At 38.7% G+C, this 19,217-nt stretch overlaps 1 protein-coding gene across 4 annotated transcripts in view; it reads right to left on the bottom strand.

Annotated features, from left to right (window-relative positions):
- Positions 1–339: 339 nt before the first annotated feature.
- prom1b (prominin 1 b) overlaps positions 340–19,217 on the bottom strand; it is a 40,377-nt gene continuing 21,499 nt past the window's right edge. Inside the window, exons 6-28 of one of the 4 annotated variants that reach the window (XR_003674105.1) lie at positions 19,056–19,119; positions 18,897–18,986; positions 16,793–17,010; positions 16,646–16,720; positions 16,487–16,550; positions 16,344–16,352; positions 16,067–16,226; positions 14,873–15,025; positions 14,483–14,606; positions 14,281–14,384; positions 14,029–14,113; positions 13,789–13,935; positions 13,561–13,632; positions 10,590–10,682; positions 10,088–10,141; positions 9,929–10,009; positions 7,576–7,644; positions 7,187–7,276; positions 4,584–4,699; positions 4,095–4,160; positions 3,852–3,949; positions 1,165–1,199; positions 340–675 (exon numbers count right to left, since the gene is read on the bottom strand). Coding sequence is in view for 2 of the 4 variants with exons in the window: in XM_028447147.1 (XP_028302948.1) it covers positions 3,886–3,949; positions 4,095–4,160; positions 4,584–4,699; positions 7,187–7,276; positions 7,576–7,644; positions 9,929–10,009; positions 10,088–10,141; positions 10,302–10,319; positions 10,590–10,682; positions 13,561–13,632; positions 13,789–13,935; positions 14,029–14,113; positions 14,281–14,384; positions 14,483–14,606; positions 14,873–15,025; positions 16,067–16,226; positions 16,344–16,352; positions 16,487–16,550; positions 16,646–16,720; positions 16,793–17,010; positions 18,001–18,024; positions 18,897–18,986; positions 19,056–19,119 (2,040 nt within the window). In the remaining 2 variants the exon portion in view is untranslated. Of the gene's footprint in view, positions 676–1,164; positions 1,200–3,703; positions 4,161–4,579; positions 4,700–7,186; positions 7,277–7,575; positions 7,645–9,928; positions 10,010–10,087; positions 10,142–10,301; positions 10,320–10,589; positions 10,683–13,560; positions 13,633–13,788; positions 13,936–14,028; positions 14,114–14,280; positions 14,385–14,482; positions 14,607–14,872; positions 15,026–16,066; positions 16,227–16,343; positions 16,353–16,486; positions 16,551–16,645; positions 16,721–16,792; positions 17,011–18,000; positions 18,025–18,896; positions 18,987–19,055; positions 19,120–19,217 lie in introns of those variants that run through there. The other 3 variants (XM_028447147.1, XR_003674104.1, XM_028447165.1) reach the window with 3 other exon arrangements.

The raw sequence follows: 19,217 nt of genomic DNA, 5'->3' as shown, positions 1-19,217 counted from the left end.
AAGACTTGGTTTTTATTTGGTCAATAGCCGAGTCTGGTTCCTTCAGAAAACAATGCACCACAGTTCCCAACATGTGAGTACAATACATTACACACACAGCAAAACAACAATGTGCAGCTGTGTTGGTGGAAAAGCAACATATGACGGTGCACATGGACTTTGTTAGTTTGTTGTCTTTATGCTAAGCTAAAGGAGCTAGCAGCTTGGATGCAACAAGTCGAATAATCTCCTTTCATCTAATTCAAAAATCAAATCAAATTCTTTCCTGAAAATCTATCCAGTCAACATTGAACCAAATGATTCTCGCTATATTACAAATGTTCACAGAGACCAAGAAAAAAAAAAAGCTAGAGCTACAAAGTCTACACATGTTATAAAACAAAAGATTAACAAAAAATATATAAAACTTCCAAAAGTCTTGAAAGCATTAAAAAAAAAAAAAAAATGTACAACGTGAAAGTGATCGCCTGAGTAGAAATTCATCTAAATGAACTATGGAGGAACGAGGTTCAGACAGCTGGTTCTGTGCAGCGTGGAGCACCCGTGGGTGCTGGAGGTGAGTGTGAGAGAGAACACTTTGTAGGTTAACAGCACGCTGGAGGCAGGAGTCCATCCCAGGACAGAAGAGAAAACCTGGCACTACAGAATTCCTATTTGTTGTCGTTTTTCCCTTTGCTGTGTGAAGATGAAGTAGGAAAGTTAATAAACCAAGTCATCTTGAAACAGAGACATAGACACACCTCTTCATCAGCTCAATGAAACAAAGAATAATGTGATGTAAAAATAAAAATGGCTTCAGGATCATCTTTGAGAAGAACATTAAATGAAATATAAAGCCTGATATTTACGTGTTTTACTTGTGTTGTTTGTAAAACACTGCATTGGTGTTGGAAATGTTTCATCCATATGATACTGACATTATTAGATAACAAGATTTTACTGGCTCCACATCAAATATGATCCGTTTTCTCCAAAATTAAAATGAGTTCTCCTGGTTTTAGATCTGGTGATGGTGGAGGCCATTGAACAGTAATCTAAAGTCATGTTCCTGAAAGTGGTTTGAGGTGATCTGAGCTCTGAGTAACACTTTAAGCATTTGCCATTAAAGTCACATTTCCTGATACTGAGGTAAAATGAGAGAATACATAAATAGATAATACTTACCACAGAGGAAAAGCTAATTCCAGTTCTCTTGCCCACTGTGAAAGAAGACAGAAAACAAGAGTGAACTTTGAAGCACATATTGTTACTATTTCAGTGTCGGTGCAGAAAATAAACTTAACTAGCCCAACATTAGTCAGTCTAGGTTAGATTATCAACAAAGGCTTTCATGCAAAAACAAAGGAAATATAATGTTTTTCTTTTAAAGGAAGTTTACTAGAGATTAGGGGTGAGTATTGGCAAGGATGTTGCAATACGATATGTATCACGATACAATATTATTGCGATATATCAAGATATTTTACCCAGTTAATATCAAAATTAAACGTAGAGATGAAAAATGAAGTTGCTGCATATGTTCATCAGAAGATATTGATCATTCAGAGGACAAATTGAGTTAAAACTATTTGCTTCAAAACATCCTATTTATTATGTATTATTAGTGTTTTTGCACATTTTCACTGAAAAAAAGAACCTATTAGTTCTGGAACACATTAGCGCAAAGCGTCAGACCTCGGCTCGTTCACCTACATTCTGTGCACTAACACATTAGTAGACAGTGTTTAAATTAGCCATTTTACGTGGTAATTCATCACTGTTTCGTACATATTTTTAACTAGCTCACGGGCTAACCTCTAAGCTAATGCTAACGAGCTATGTTGCTGTAATCATCTTCCACCACATGTACACACTATATATAACTATATAAAACTCATTTTATGTGATGTTTGTTGCACAAATATCGAAAGGTTATTTTTTCCCAGTATTGTCACAGTTTCACAGTAAACATTGTTCTTACAGAAGTTGGACAATCAGTCTGGACCACGACTGAGGCCACACAGTTTTTGTTTAAGACAAAAAAAATAATGAACATGGCACTTTTTTCATTACTGAAGTTGGATAAGTATTATTTTGTTTTTATTTATGGAATATATTCAGTGCGGTAATACATTAAATACAGACTTAATTTGATATTTCCATGGAGATATGTAGAATGTGACCCAAAATTAGGTTGGATGACAGGTGTGTAGGCTATGTATACATCATTATTGGATTAATATTGGAAATTGGATATATAATGTTGGACAATGTCGGCAAAAAGCTAATATCAAACATCTCTAAAATGTACTAATTAACTAAAGCACCAACTAAACCAAAGTTAGAAAACTTTGGTTGGATATTAATAATGTTACGTACGTTTCTTTACTATTTCCTTCTTTTGAATTTTGCATTTTGTTTTTAAATGTGTTGCAAAGATGCAAGATTGTCACTGTGAGCAAAAGGGAATATTTCCCTGAATATTTTGGATTCGTCACAAACGACTGTTTTATTTCAGGTTTGAATGATTTCAGTATATAAAGAATAGGAGCATTATCCTTTGTTTAGGTCACAGGTTACTTGTAAAAAGTGTTGGTGGATCCAGAAGCCAATTCATACTTATTGGGAACCACTGGTGTAGTTAATAGACACAGTTAGAAGTGATGACTGTCAGTTTTTAACTCATTGAGTGCATAGACGTGAATTGTGTTTTTCGGCTGGGGTTGCTAGGAGACAGTGTGACGAAGCCATGCTGTGAATATCTAACTTGTACCATGATGTAGTGACCAACTGGTGACATGTAGGTGGCAGCAGCGCACCTTTGGATGAGAGATCACCCGTGAGGGAGAGGAAAAGAGTTTACGAAACAGAAAATGGAGCTACGGGTTGATGTTGAACCTCACAGCAGCTCACACTCGACCAGCGCATGTGTGGAACTAAGTGGAATGTTGAGAGTGTCGTGATGGTGAGAGAAAATGATCAAAAAAACGGGGCAAGCGCTGACACTCGGCATGTCCGGGAGGAGGAGGAAGTTGCGTGTGTGGAGAATGACGGGGGAAAGACTTGGAGGACGGCCAAAATACAGTAAGAAATCCATTCAACTCTGACCTAGATAACAAAATAATAATCATTTTGCCACCAAAACCCGGTCTCAGTGTTGTTTTTGTAGTTTTATAGAAGGAAACCAATGTTGAGGTGTCCCTAAAGCAAATAAAATTGTTTCAAAGTCACTAATAGGTTTTTCTAAGCTTTTTGTCACAAACTGGCAATTTGTGTGAAACTTGCCTTTATTCAACTGTGGATTACAGAAGAACAAAACAAGCCACAAACAAAATATTCTGTGGGTCTTTAAAAATCAGTCAAAATGCTCTAAAACGGCTGTCACAGAGGAGGTAGACAATTTGAAAATGGCTGGCACTGAATTAAAGAGTTAAAGAAAAAAAAAACCCAGATTGAAGTATAAACACTGACAACATATTCATTACACACCAAAATACTCTTTTTTTTGTCCTCCTTAGGAAACATGATAAATTAGTTCCAAAGCCTAACATAGTACAGTAGCTGTGTCATTGCATGACAATGTGGTCCATGTTGATACAGTATAATGCAAAATAAAAGAGACAACTTTAATTTAATACCCATTATACAGTTGTCTGATTTTCTGACAAGGTCATTACGTTTAGAGGTTGACCATGAGACTTTATGTCAGTGAGTCCTAAATAGGTGTAAATGAATAAAACTGAACTATAAGAAAAGAAGCAGTTTCCAAGGAGAAGAAGATTCAAAGATCTGTCGCTCAGACCGACAGAAGATGCGCTGATGGTTGCAGTTCTGCAGATGAATGAATGAATGATCAGTTTTATCAACGATACCTCTTCAACAGAGTAGACAGAGCGATCCTGTAGCTCACCAGTCAGCGGGGCCCGGGGGGGCAGAGGCTCGAGGGAACTGGGTGTCGTCGTAGGGAGAGCTACGTGCACACACACATGCACAATGATCGAGGGAGGGGTTTGAAATGAGGATGAGAGGAAACACCTCCATCCACAAGTTACATCCCTCCACCAGCTATCACAGCAGCATGCACTGTGCACGATTGGATTAGCATCGGCTTGTACCTGACCACAGCGACGTTTCCATGGAAACCACAGACCTTTGCCCCCCGATTACCTGCTTTAATCATACTGCAACACAACATGCAAGAGTGAGGGAGCGGATAACAGGAGGCCTTTGATTGTTAAAAGCCCCTCTCCTCCAGTTGTAGGATGGAAGTAGATCTGAATGATGATGGTAGGAAAGTCCATGCAAAGAGTGAAATGAGACCATACTCATGATTTCAAGAAAAAAAGTTGAAGGCTGGAGAAAGTGAGTATGTACAGTAGATAAAGGCCATAAGGTGCAAAGGATCGGACAGAATCAAAGTGCAACGAGCCATGGATAGAAAGAGGAGCTGCAGGCAATGGAGTGAAACATCAGGAGGAGACATGATGAAGGTCAGAGTCCATGAGGACAGAGTGAAAGGAAGAAAGAGGAGCAAATACTTTGGCTTTAATTAGATATCAAACAAAAACTCCAACAGACAGAAAAGGACATAAATGTGGACTCACTCCTCAAAGACGTCCTCCGTGTCCATTCTTCTGTAATACTTGGCCAGTTTGATGGAGAAAATGATGCTGGGGATCAGAAGAATGCAGCAGCCTCCCAAACCGAACCAGAACGTGTTCTGAAAAACAGACGTGTGATTTTTTCATTACTACTCTATAATGAAATAACTTTGGACAAGTACATTGACAGCAGGCTTTTGGCCTCCAACTCAACATCACATTAGGACACGTATTATTTGAGGTATTTTATTTTGAAGTTGTGATAGCTGTTCCAGCTGGTGTCTTCCTGTCTCTCAGCCTGCCTCAACGTGCTCAGCTCTCTGTAAGTTTATCTTAGTTTGTCCTGGAAATGGCTGCTACTTCTGTTTTAGTCTGATTATGATTTGTCCAGAGCCGTATAGAAAAAGTTGCAACAACTCCGTTCACAGTAATAGTTCATTTTTTTTACAGCAATGGCGACTCATAGAGCCTCACATTTTGTCACGGAAGTGATCAGTTTACTATTGTAGCGCATTGAAGCTACAGCAGATGAGACAGTTTGTGATTTACTTTTGAACTTTAAGACCTTTAAATAATCATATTGGATATTATTATTATTATTATTATTATTATCAGCGTATCCAAACCCATTAACGTGTGGTGTTTTTCAATTACCCCCTTTTTTTTAAGAAAATTCAAAGCAATACATACTGTATACAATACATATTAACACATTTTTAAACCAAATTAATGCTGGCCCTAACTATATCAAAAAAGCAGGTAAGCTAGCTTCTATAGTGAGGAATACAGAAATTACACAAAATTGAGAACAGTCACAAAAGAAAGGTGCATTTCTGTTCAGGGTGTCGGAATATGGAACAATCTAAATGATGACATCAATTATTAAGCTCCCTTAAATACACAGACAACTTGACTCAAATAAATTCACAAAATAACCACAAAAACACAGAAAATGACCCCAAAAACTCACAAAAATAACAACAAATACACTGAAAATAACTCCAAAAACACATGAAAAATAAGAAAATACCACATATACAGACAAAATGACTCACAATTAAAGAAAATACAAAGCAATACATACTGTATATGATTCATAACACAACGACATGAGCTCATCTGTAAACGGTCGCATTTACTGGTTCAATAAACGGGAAGAGATTCAAATGCTGATGTAGCTGGTTATGATTTACAGTCCACATAAACAGGACTGAATCATAACATAACCTAACCACTAGAGCAGACATGGGATCGTCTGTGAACGGTCACATTTACAGACCTTGGAGTCGTTGTTAGCTTACAAATAAACGGAAAGAGATTTGTCACTTTTACAATAAGTGTTGACTAGGCCACTGGGAGTGAGACCAAAAGCCAAGGTAAATGGTAAATGGACTTGATTTATATAGCGCTTTATCACCACACTGAAGCAGTCTCAAAGCGCTTTACATGTCAGCTCATTCACCTAATCACTCTCACATTCACACACCAGTGGGACAGGACTGCCATGCAAGGCGCTAGTCGACCACTGGGAGCAACTTAGGGTTCAGTGTCTTGCCCAAGGACACTTCGACACATAGTCAGGTACTGGGATCAAACCCCCAACCTCTCGATCAGAAGACGACCCACGATCACCTGAGCCACGGTCGCCCAAGGTAGGCTGACTTGATAATATAGTATCATGTTTTTCTGCAGTCAGTGCCTTCTCCTCGTCCTTCTCTCTCTGCTCTGTTTCAGGTGTCTGTGGTGAAGCTGATGATGGCAGTTCCTGATCTGTGGTTCACGGCTCAACTAGTCTGAGACACTCTGATGTTCTATCTCTCTATCCTGTTCTGTTGGTCCTTCTGTCCACTAACCCCAACCAGTCACAGCAGATGGCTGCCACCTCTGAACCTGGTTCTGCTGGAGATTTCTTCCTGTTAAAAGGGAGTCGTTTCTTCCCACTGTCGCTAAATGCTTGTTCATGTGGATCTTGTTGGGTTTTCTCTTTCTTATTATGCATTTTATATTTTGGTAAGTGCATTGACATGACTTTATTGTAAATTGCGCTATACAAATAAAGTTCAATTGAATAGTAGACAGTATATACTCATTGGGTTTGTAGTGTATAGCACGGAGTGTGCCATTTCGAACACAGCCATAGTTTTTGGATTGTTGGTGATGCATAAAGGCACGTTGGGTATTTTCAGCAAATGTGAAATCATTCAGCTTCTTGTACTTCATAGTCCACTGCAAAAAAACTTCATCAGTACAAACTGTTCGTACACATGTGCACAGTAACTACACGCCATGCTGAGGCTGACATGTGTAAACTCACATAGATCATATGTCACTGATGTGTAAATGTAAATCTTCACAAGTCCTTTGAGCCCAAAGTGTAAACAGTGAAGAGTCCTGGCATGTGTATGCGGCTTGGCCTCCATACAGACTCTGTAGCTTGAGAACACACTGTTCTCACTGACTTTCACCTCCTCCTAAAAGTCCCTGAGCTGCCTTCAACCATCAAAGACCTGTTTCTCCTCTCAGCTAACGTACACATGGAGAGTACATGTACTGTACATACAGCTGGGAAATTATTCAGCACAAACACACACGCTGTGATGTCTTACCACTGAGTCCACAATGAAGCTGCATCCTACGATCTCCATGCTGTCCACTATGTTGCTGATGGGCTTACACTGGGCCACCTCTGCGGTTAGCTGGGGGGATAAAAATCCACACACACGCACACACACATTTAATCAGATGTAGAAGCATGCACATACAGTATCTGATTTCTCATACAAACAGAGTCTGTTTCCATTCAGGAAGTCTGTCCTGCTCACAGAAATCACTAAAACCAGCTAGTTTAACTCCCAATTTGGCTCGATTAATGAATTGGCCAAATAGCTGAGCAACTACACTAAAAACCCTCAACCATATAAACTCACTTGTGTGTGTTTCCTCTTTTCAGGAATCTCTTTAATGAGCTAGAAGAGGAAATGAGGAGGATACTCACAGAGGTTTTTACCCATTCTGTGTACTGTTGGAAGTATCCCACCAAGCTCAATGTGTAGCCTGTTGTTTCCTGAAAACACAGAAATGAACAAAAAAAAAAGCTGAAATTCAGGTGAAGCTTTCGTTTTAACCGTTTCTTTAAACTTGTTTACTCAACAGTAGTGTCACTGTGAGATGGATTCAGTTTAGCATACACGCACACAATATTTCAAGGTAATCCAGGCATGTTATAATATCAGAAGACTGCTCTATCCTCTCTGACAACCCTGGCTTTTAAGGAAATAAAGGACGGACATGAAATACAATAATTATGTTTGAACAGTTTCTTGTCCTTTAAAGGACGTAAAGAAACGTGTATTAATGGAATAAATAAATAATACTTGCAGTGCTCCTTCCCTGCCGTGACTGGACGGTACCAGTGTAAAATATTCTGTGCATTTACTGACTATCTAATCTTTGTCTATTAATTATTTTATTTAAGAAGATTAGCATGAAATCAAAATTTCATCCTGTTGGTCGTGCCTCACCTTTCATACCTCCATTCACCACCAAGTGGGGCGCGCCACGCACTTTGAGAACAAGAACAATGGCTGTAAAGTGTCATTGTGGCGTGTTGTTAGCAAGTAAATAGGATCAGGGAAGAAATGTGGGTCAGGAAGCAGCGTTCAGGTGTGGCCACTTAACTAATGAACCCTTTGTCTGTATTTGCAGTGAGTGGTTGGAGCTCAGGAGCTTTGGATAAACAGACTGCACAACTCTCCTGCTTAAAAAGAAGCTAACGAGAGCTCACGGAGCTAACTGGAGCGACTTCAAACGGAACTGTTTGTGAACGACAAGAAAAACCATGAAAAGCCTGCAAAATGGTTTTCATAAACATTATTTCTCACATGGTAAATGGACTTGATTTATATAGTGTTTTTTATGCATACACTGAAGTAGTCCCGAAGCATTTACAATATCAACTCATTCACCCATTCACACACCAATGGGACTGAGCTGCCATGTAAGGCGCTGGTCGACTACTGGGAGTAACTTAGGGTTCAGTCAGTGTCTTGACCAAGGACACTTCGACGCAGAGACAGGTAATAGCCTGGGATCAAACCCCCAACCTCTTGATCAGAAGACGACCCCTCTACCACCTGAGTCACATAACAATGTGTTTTAACTGAGATAAGTGTAAGAAACTGTGTGAGATCAGTTGGAAGATCTGGTGAATGAGCAGCAGGATAAGCTAAGCCTGCCCTTTAGCCTGGGGGGTAATTCATCAAAGTGTTCTCAGTAGAGCCAGGCTTATGGTTTAAACATGGTTCAGCTTAGCCGTCCGTGACCGTGCTGGCTTTTACCATTTCATCAAACTCTTCTCAGCTTCAATCTCCCCAGCTGAGCCGAGCCAGCTGACAGTGTTTAGCTTAAGTGAACGTCGTCATAAGACCCACGAGATCGATCACAGAATGAATGATTAGAGAGTGACGGTGCATGCAGCTTTTACGATGCAGAAGAAGCCAATAGGAACCACTGCTGAGACCAACAGGATGTGACATCATCTGTTACTGAGCCGTGAGAATAAATGACGGACTCTCTGATCAATGAATGGACTCATTTATACCGTGCGTTAAACGGATCGGCGATGGATACGCACGTATCCTTATATATTATTACTGATGGTTTAAACACATGGAGACGGCGATAGCTCATTAAAAATACGGTACACATTAAACATGTAGACAATGATTCTATCGTCATTTGTATGGATTTAAAATCATATCAAAACATTTACCATGATATTCTGTTTAATTTCCTTTTAAAATACTGTATTAAAGTGGTATTTAAAAAAAAAAAGTATAATTTTTCCTTTTGTAGATCTTTGTTGAGTATTTTAAAGCATCACTAAATGACTTCTTTCAAAATGATGACGTGGTTTCATGAGAGTGTGTCTGCAGCTTAAGCCAAGCCTGCTGCTTAAACCTGGTCGGGAGCAGGTTTGACCCACGGACTGTGTTACCATGGTAACCAAGGTGTTTTCTCGTTGATGAAACTGCTGTTCCAGTTAGAACCCGGCTTAACGGAGCCGGACTCTCAGATTAAACCTGGCCTTAACCCTGAGCTGGGTTTGATGAAATACCCCCCTGGTCAGCAGCAGGCAAGCTGCACAGAACAAATCTCCATGGCAACTGACGCATTTTCTCTTTGGTAAAATGGTGGTTCCAGTTACATCCTGAATGAACTCACCTGTGATATCAGGATTAGCCTGACTAAATCCTTTATGTAGGTTTAGTGAACTAGCCCTTAGGTCATATATGAGTTCATTAGCTCATTAACAAAGTACTAAGCTGTCTTGTTTGAAAGTGATGTACCTTCTTCACCACTTGAGAAGCATTATTAGTGATGAGGTACTCTGCAGCATCAATGGCACTCAGGATATTAGTGACTTTCACCTTAAATGAGAGAAAGAAAGCTTGATGTGAGCTGATACATGATGATACTTTGCTTGTTTGTTTGTTTGTTTGACTCACCGGCACGTCATTGGACGCCCTCTGCAGCAGTCTGATGCTCTGACTCAATGTACTCTATGAGAGAACACACACACAAACGCAGTGATTAAATGGGACAAAAGCCTGGATGTATACGTTTACCAACACTCCGTCACGTCACGGCACAGCTGGAAGAAACAGACCATCACGTTGCTACAACAAACACATACCACAATAAACACCGTCAGTGTCTTACCCGCGCTTTCACATATTTCTGTCAACATTTCAGTGAAAGAAAAAGAAAAAAAACACAGTGTTATACCTTTGACCTGCAGTGATATGTATGACCACACAGCTGTGATAAATTAAACAATAAACACACTTCATGCTTAAATAACTCCTATTAAACAATAGAGGAGGGACAGAGCAGATCTAAAGTACTGAGTCAGAGTTCAGATAGATAATGTGCAGGTGTTTGTAAGAACGTATGGACTTTTACTGGGTTTACATTGTTTGCGTGCTGCGCTGTGTGGTGATTAATTACCATTGCCTGCTCCAGCGGCACCACCTGCTCTCTGTGAATGTTCCTGATGCTGCTGGCGTGTCCTTTTAGTGCATTCTCCAGGGCACCGCGCGGCTGTTCAATGAAAAACACAAACACAAAACAACTGTTGTTACAGCTGCACATCGTATTGTTTATGTCCCGACACAATAATTACATTTTAAATGTTTAGGTTTTATTAAGAATGGACCTGGACTCAGTGGCCTTTCACAGTAATCCCTGTGTACTATGCCCTGTGAGTCTTTAAAAGGATAGATGGCACAGATCCCAGAGCATGCATGTGCCATGAATGTGTGTGTGTGTGTGTGTGTGTGTGTGGTGGAGTGTGAATGGTGAGCTTGTTTATGTCAACTATCAGAGTGCATGAAGTTTGATGGTTTCTCCAGGGAGTCTGTTGGACTGTATATCTTGTATATACAGTACTGTATATATTTTTCAAATGCATATAGAGCAGCCACTGAAGAGTACAATGAATGTTGTTTTTCATCTTTGGTGTATAAAAACATTTTTAAACCATACGGAACCATATAGATTAACAACTTTCCATTAAAGCAGCATTTAATTATTTCTGTTAAGTTAGAGGTGGTGAAGATTAGGGAAAACATGGGCAACTGGAGGCCTGGGGGCCACATGCGGCCCTCTATCTAATTTTGTTAGGCCCCCAAAGTAAATAACTAAAAAATACACAAATGACAACTCAAATAATCAACTCACAGAGTGAGAACACAGAGTGCAAACCTCCACCAAGCACTAAATCTCCTCTTTGCCAGATATTTGCAGTTATCTACCAGGATCATTTACACTTTAAAGGCTTGGAAGAAATGTATATCCACATTAATAAAGACAAAGTAGGTCCAAATGTATGGATACCCTCAGGGCTTTAAATGAACACCCACCAACCCGCCAAATGTGGGTAAGAAATTAATTTGGCAAGTAACATTGTAGTTACTAGCCATTGTGGCTGGTGAAGAACGAAACAAATACCACTGTGTCTGTTTGAATCGTCAGGCTGAAGAAACGATGTTGCAACATTATTGCCAGATCGGGCTGTTTTCTGCCAAGAAAACAGGGTTTTTGTGTGTGTTTAGACTTTAAAACGTAATGTGTATCTGGCAACACTGCTGGTTGTACTAATCCTACATTTCCCATGAACACTATGTCGTAACGTATCATACAACAACACAACAACTGTTTTATGGTTTGTTATCGGAGGAGTCAGACAGACCGAAGTTGTAAAATTAGTTAGGAACAGTCAAACAAACATGTGGAGACATTTATCGGGTGTTGAAAAACATGAACTGCAAAAAAGGAAGGCTGCTGCCGACACAGGGTAAAATGAAGATAAAAGAGGATCTGAAAAGAAGTTAGTACTTGATTCTTTCTAACTTCAAACAGTGTTCCAGGGATCCAATTTTCATCTGAGTTAAGTTTGTTTATTAAGTTATGAGAATATACTTTATAAAATGTTTACTTCTAAAGTTCCATATTGCACCTTTTATGCATTGTTACAACATTGTTTTTAAATTAAATGTTTATATATTTACCATTTTAATGTATTTCTGCAATCAACCCAATTACAAACTATTAAAAAAAAACATGAATGCTTAAATCTATTCTGTGGCTCATAATGGAGTTTATTTTCGCTGGAAAAAAAATTGGCTGGTGTAAAATCTGCTCGGCTGGTAACTTTAAGAATCTACTAGCCATGCTGGCTGGTGATGTAAAAAGTTAATTTAAAGCCCTGGATACCCTCATGTTTTTGAAAGGTCACAATGAAACTCGGTAGAGTATTTGAGGAACCATCTCGACATAACTGAGTCAAATTTCATAAAGATTAGTCTATTACAAACTACACAAAGATATGATGATTTTGATCTGGATTCGCTCCATAATTTAATGGACTCTTCCAGGGTCTTGGGTTTATCTTTGGTTGAAATCCATTAAGTACCTGTGACGTGATCCTGCTGACAGACAAACAAACTAACAAACAAATAAATAAATATCAGTGAAAGTGTTTTTCAAAAATATACAAATTTGTTTATTTCTGTATTAATGCTCAGATTGGTCATTATTCTAAATGCTGACATGGACGTTGGATCAGACAAACACAGTTTTGTGGCCCCATGATGAGATAAAAGTTGCCCAGATTTGCAGCAGGTTCACTGGTGTCTGCACTAATGCAGGTCCTGTACTGGACTTTAGTTGTGAAAGCAAAGCTCAGACACAAGTACAAGCTCTCTGTTTACGATACATCCAAACCTCCATTTATGGACCTTGTAGTGTTGTCTTTAAGAGTGGGACCATGGCTGAACCTTCACATATGTATGAGCTTTCTTTAGAAGGTGACGAGGGATTATTAATCTGGCAGGAGTTTAGATGAGAGCCTGTTTAGGATAACCATTAGATGTGTTTCTTTAAAGTCAACTAGGAAAAGGCCACAGGTCTACCTGCTCATGTGGATTAGCTATTAGATAGACATGAGAATAGAAGTAGGACTGGATATTCTACTTCTATCAGCTTGATCGTTGTAAATATCTGTATCATATTTGTATTATTATTATTGTTGTAAATATCTGTATTATATTTGTACATTAGTATAATTATTGTTGTAAATATCTGTATCATATTTGTATACAAATTTGTATTATTATTATTATTAGTAGTATTATCTATCTTACTTTATTTTTTACTACTGTAATGTGTCTATCTAATCTGTATTTTTAACAGTCGTTTACTTAATTATACACTTGTTTCCTTTCTTTCCTCTTTGTTTAACATTTATTCCTTTATTTGTGATATTTTCTTGAGCGTCTGTAACAAAAGCAATTTCCCCCTGGGATTAATAAAGGAATTCTGATTCTGATTCATTCTCACAGTTTGACACCTTAACACTGAAAGGTTTGTTGTCACATTGTTGATGTAGTTCAATGTCACAATAAATAAATGGACTCACCAACTGGTCAGCCTGAGCCTCCAGGTCAGTGGAGAAGGAAAGCAAGTCCACCAGAGTGACTCCTTTGCTCACCTGAATATTAAAAATGATGGGCAAATATTTAAATAATCTACTAAATCTTAAAAAGCATCATTTCAAATAAAGAAAGCATGAAAAGAAGAGTCATCAGGTAACTGTTACCACTACAAAAATGCGACTGATGAGTGAGTGGCACACACACGCACACACCTCAGCCAGGTAAGCCTCGTAATCGATGTGTCCGATCCCAGAGTTGGCAAAGTTGATCAGGTTGTCTCTGCCGGCCTGTTCCAGCAGGGTGACGTCCTGCAAGTCTACCTTCACACTTTCAAACACTTTGGCTATGTCCCTGTTATACTGCAGTAAAAACACACACACACACACACATTCATCTGTTAATAATTCCATTAATGCTCCAGCTTCATCTCTACACAGTGCACTGATACGTACCACAGTTCTGTTAAGGAAGGAGTTGATGTTGAACATTGTCTCCAGCTGCAGAGCATGATACAAGCCATTGTTCTCGTAGCATTCCCTGAGGAACGAGCACAATGCAAACATATACAGATAGACACAGATAGATTTATTTTTTTAAAAAAAGAGAAAGTTTAGTGTTGGTGCAAATAGAAGTTTTTTTTTTTAAAAAACAAAACAAGGTTATTTTAAAATTGGAAACCCATTTTTTATGTAGATTTGTGTTACCTGTACATGCTGCCCAACGTCAGCTCAATGTTTGGATTCTGAAACAGCATCCCAGGAAGGAAGTTCCTCTTTTCAGGATGGACCAGGAATGGAGTGTCTATGATCTGTATGCAAAATCAGACATTCTTAAATTCATCGTAACAGCAGCAGGGTGATTTCATGCAAATAGGAGGAAGGAGGAGAAGTGGTATTTATTTAGTACCTTAAAGAGTTGTCGATTAGCCAGAGGTTCACAAACCAGTTTCTCTACGTTACCAACGGTGACAAACATGGCCGTAACAATGGCCATCAGCACCCAGGCAAAGATAAAGGAGAAACCGACCCCACTGACAGAGAAAAAGGTGCAGACGGGGAATAATTAATGACAAATATTCATATAATAATTAACTTGAGTATCAGATTTATTTTGTTTTTCGACCGACTGTCCAGTAATGTTAAAGCTCATTAAAAACTGAGACGTATTCACAGAATACATTTGTGCTGTCCATCACTATCGATGTTTTCTTTAAAGAAAAATGTAAACCTACTAATGGCCTCCTTAATGTAGATCACAATGACAAAATGTGATTTTATTATCCCTTTGGTGACCTACGCCATCAGCAAGTTTCCTCCGGTGTTTGACAGGCAGCCCCGGGTGGTTGGGGTCGCCTGCTTGTCATAGCCACATGTGCCACACAGCAGGCCCAGAACATTGAAAGCCAGGACCAGGATCACCATGCAGAGAACTGCCACACAGCCAATCCACCTGTAGCACATACACAGCACACAAAGAGATGGATTGAGAGGGATGGATTATTAAAGAAAGAGTTAAAATTATTTTTATATTTAGTAAGGCAAGGAAAATTTATTTGCATGACGCACTTTATACACAAGGCAACTTAATGTGTTTACATGATTAAACAGTGCAACAGAAAACAGTTTAAGAATAAGCAATAAGAACATTAAAATCAGCAGTAAAAACATTAAGTCAACGATGCAATGATTAAAATTCTCCATCCATTTAAAAATGTTCACGTGATGCTGACTTCAGTTTGTTCCACTTCTTTGCAGCATAACAACTAAAAGCAGCGTCACCATGTTTACTATGAGCTCTGGTCTCTACTATCTGACCTGTGTCCATAGATCTGAGAGACCTGCTGGGTTCATACCTGATAACATCTCACTGATGTATTCTGGACTAAACACATTCACACATTTATACACTAGAACTGTAGAACTTTAAAGTCTATTCTGAGACTGACTGGGAGCCAGTGTAAATACTTTAAAACTGGACTAATGTGCTGACACTGTCCACACGTGAAATAACATTTTACATTGATAGATGATCAGATAGTTAAAATTAAACTAAATAATCATTAGCGAATGGTTAGTGAGGATGTTTGGTTTGATTAAGGCTAATGTAGGCTAATTAAGGTAGGATATTGAAATTCATTTCTAGGCAGTACCTCTTAAAAAAACAAAACAAAAAAAAAAATGCAGGATTAAATCACATAATCCACATCTTTTTACCTATAGGTCTGCATAGTCATAACAACACTAATAAACTTTATATTTTATAACTTTATTTATTATATATCTCCCAAATATAGGTCATGCTTGTTAATTAGTGTGTATAATAGAACTGGAGAGTCCGTGTTGGATTCCAGCATAGAGTAAGCATAGACACACTATAGTGTACCCACCATGTTGTGTCAGCCCACTGCTACCCCTCAGAGAAAATAGATGTAATGGGGAGACAATTACTTTAGTGAAAGTGATCATTAAAGGATAACAGTATTAAACAAACCTATAAAAATCAATTTGGTCAATTTGTGGGTAAAAGTCCTCGATGGCTCTCTGTCTTTCGTTAAGGAAGATGGTGAAGTTGACCAAAGAGGATTCCACTGGGAACATCTTGGCAAAGCTGGTAATCTCTGTGCCAATCTTATCCAGCATGCCCTTAACGCCTGTGTAGCGACAAAAAGACAGTCAATACCTCAAAGATTTATTTTAGAATTAACAATTTGTGGTGACAAAAGTCAAAGGAATGGGTAATGGCAGAGAGATTTTAAAATGAGACTTACGAGGCAGAGCTGGGGTCATTATGTAAAAAAAAAAAAAAAAAAAAAAAGAAGAAGAAGGGTTAGAACAGTTAAATCCACTTTAATGTATTTTTTTTTTTACCAAAATAAATGATGTCAGGCCTTCAAAAGAAGATATTTGTTACCTGAGACAATGTTCTTTGTTTGCTCTTTAACCAGCTGTGGTGTGTCATTGAAAGACGTGTATCCCTGTGTGGGAAACAGAGTGAGGAAACAGTACAAGTTCAGCAGATGGTGATGATGATGATGGTGATGATGATGATGATGATGGAATGGACACAGACCTTCTGTACAATGTTGCTGAGATCGGTTCTTAGGACTATATTAACATTAGTCAGAGCGTGGCTGACATCTGGCAGCTGAAACACAGAAACATGAGCATGTGTTAACCTCGATCCACACGAGACAGAACGTTATCGTTTTTTTTTTACGTTGGAGTAGTCGGCGTTGATTCCCAGCTGGGACAGCGTGGACCTGATGGTGTTACAGGTGTGAGACACGGCTCCGTTGGTGCAGGCGGGGTCAGAGAGTGTGTTGGACAGAGAGGCGCGTTCTGTGGACAGACTGGCCTGAAGCTTCCCCATCCCCTCCTGCAGCACCTCCAACGAAGAGCTGACGTTCTCCAGGGCCTCTTTGGTCTCTCGCATGGCTGAACAACCACAGGACAGATTAGGATTGACTACTTTAACTTTATATTTGTCCTGTTAAGCAGGGTTGGGGTCAATTATAATTGTAATGGTGTAATTGATGATTCATTCCAATTATGACATAATTATAATTGTGATTGTGATGGTAATGGTAAAATATGTTGTTGTTGTAATAGTAAGTGAATTGTATTATTAGATAATTGATAATTGATTTTGTAATTGGCATGGACATCATATAAAAACTTAATTAACCTGTACAGTTCTATGGCTTACACATTATTAAAATAGGTTCCATATCAACTTTTCCCACCACCATCAGTTCTTTTGAGGATCATTTTACTATTAAAAAAAAAAAAAGAAATCGAGGGGTACTATACTGACAGAAAAAAAGGCTCAGACGTCCACACCAAAAATATTAATGCCATTATTTTAATGGATAAGGAAACCTAACAAGATAACCAAGAGATGAAGAACAAGAGAAGCTTGATAGATAATAATTTTAGTGTATTTTACAGCTGATTTAAGATATGGGTCAAAAGTGACCTATCATAAGAGATGCTAACAGAAATCTAACACAAGAGGAATGTTACGTTTTATGAGGTTATTTATTTAAGCCTCAGTAATTGTGATTCATTGTAACAGAACTTAATGATTGAGAAGGTAATTGTAATTGACTTTCAGGGAAAAATAATAATTGCAATTCCAATTGTAGTTGGTAAAAATGCCTGCCACCATAATCTTGATTGAGTTGTAAATGAACATGGATAATTGATGAAGACGTAACTGTAATGGAAAAATGTAATTGACTCCAATCCTGCTGTTAAGCATTGAACAGTTTTATCTTTTCTTTCTGAAACTAGGTGTACCAATGACACCACAAACCACAAAGGAAACATCAACAATGTAAAAGAACAACACAGTGAGTTAAGACGAGGCTAAATACGGGGGTTCACCAAACACTGCACCACTGAGCTCTGATCAGCTCTGTTTACCTTTAATGGCACTCTCAACTTTTGCTTTGAATGAAAAGGAAAAGTCATGTTATGACAGTTAGAAACACTTGGAATCTGTGAAGGTGCTGAAAAATAAACAACAGAATTCTGGAAGGATGAAGACGACCCTGAGAATATAAGCAAAGAGCAAGGAAGCAAGAGACCAAACATTTGGTTTGACCAGTGGTTCTCAACCTTGGGATTGGGACCCCATTTGAGGTAGCAAGACACTGGGAGGGGTCGCCAGATGCCTTCATAAAACAGAATATTTTTTGAACAATTCAAGTCAATTTTTGCTTATTTTACCCTATTTCTGCCCATATTTTTGCTCCTTTTAATGCATGTTTGCTACATCACTCCCATTCCTGCCACTTCTCCATCAAATGTAAAAGCCTTAAATTACATTTTGGCACTTATAAACATTTTCCACCACTTAACCCACCTAATGTTACATACAGTGGAGCAAAAAAGTATTTAGTCAGCCACCAATTGTGCAAGTACTCCCACTTAAAAAGATGAGATGCCTGTAATTTTCATCATAGCTATACCTCAACTATGAGAGACAAAATGAGATTACTTGCCTACTGTAATTTGCATCTTTTAATTAATTTCTGTGGTTTTTTAAAATCCCATTTCACCACCTTTTCATCCATTTTTTTCTCCCACCACATGACTGTTCTTTAATGTTCATGTCCATGTTCAACCACCTTCAGGTACAGTGGGGGATCCCTGTTCTCTGGCACCTTTATTTTGGGGGGGGGTTGTGGGCTGAAAACGTTGAGAACAACTAATCTAGACTGATCAATTTACTTGTATCCCTAAAAAATGCTTCTTTGTTCAAAATGTTTGGAGTTGCAGACTGCTTTGTGATACATCAACAGTAAAAGCTTGGTTACCTCCTGCCATCCGCAGAGCAGTATCCAGTGTAGGAACGACTTCCTTTTCCAGCTGACTGTGAATCCTGCCTCCCAGCAGAGGCCCAATGTCTGTCAGTAAACGAACAAACATTAGAATATATGGCACGACTGCTTTAAAGTGTGAGACGTGTAACTTACTGTCAAGGTCTGACAGGACTTTGTTCTTAGCTGTGGTGTACTGGGCTGTCAGATACTCAATTTGCTGCAGAAGAAGAAACACATTCTAGACTCAGACATCAGTTCTACACATACATTTGTTGTACATGTGTTGTGCTGTGTTATGCGTGTGTGTTAAAGTGT

This window comes from Gouania willdenowi, chromosome 1 (assembly GCF_900634775.1).
Source record: "Gouania willdenowi chromosome 1, fGouWil2.1, whole genome shotgun sequence".
Lineage (NCBI taxonomy): Eukaryota > Metazoa > Chordata > Actinopteri > Blenniiformes > Gobiesocidae > Gouania > Gouania willdenowi.
The sequence above is the reverse complement of the archived record's forward strand: the minus strand, read 5'-3'. Positions and strand labels throughout refer to the sequence as shown.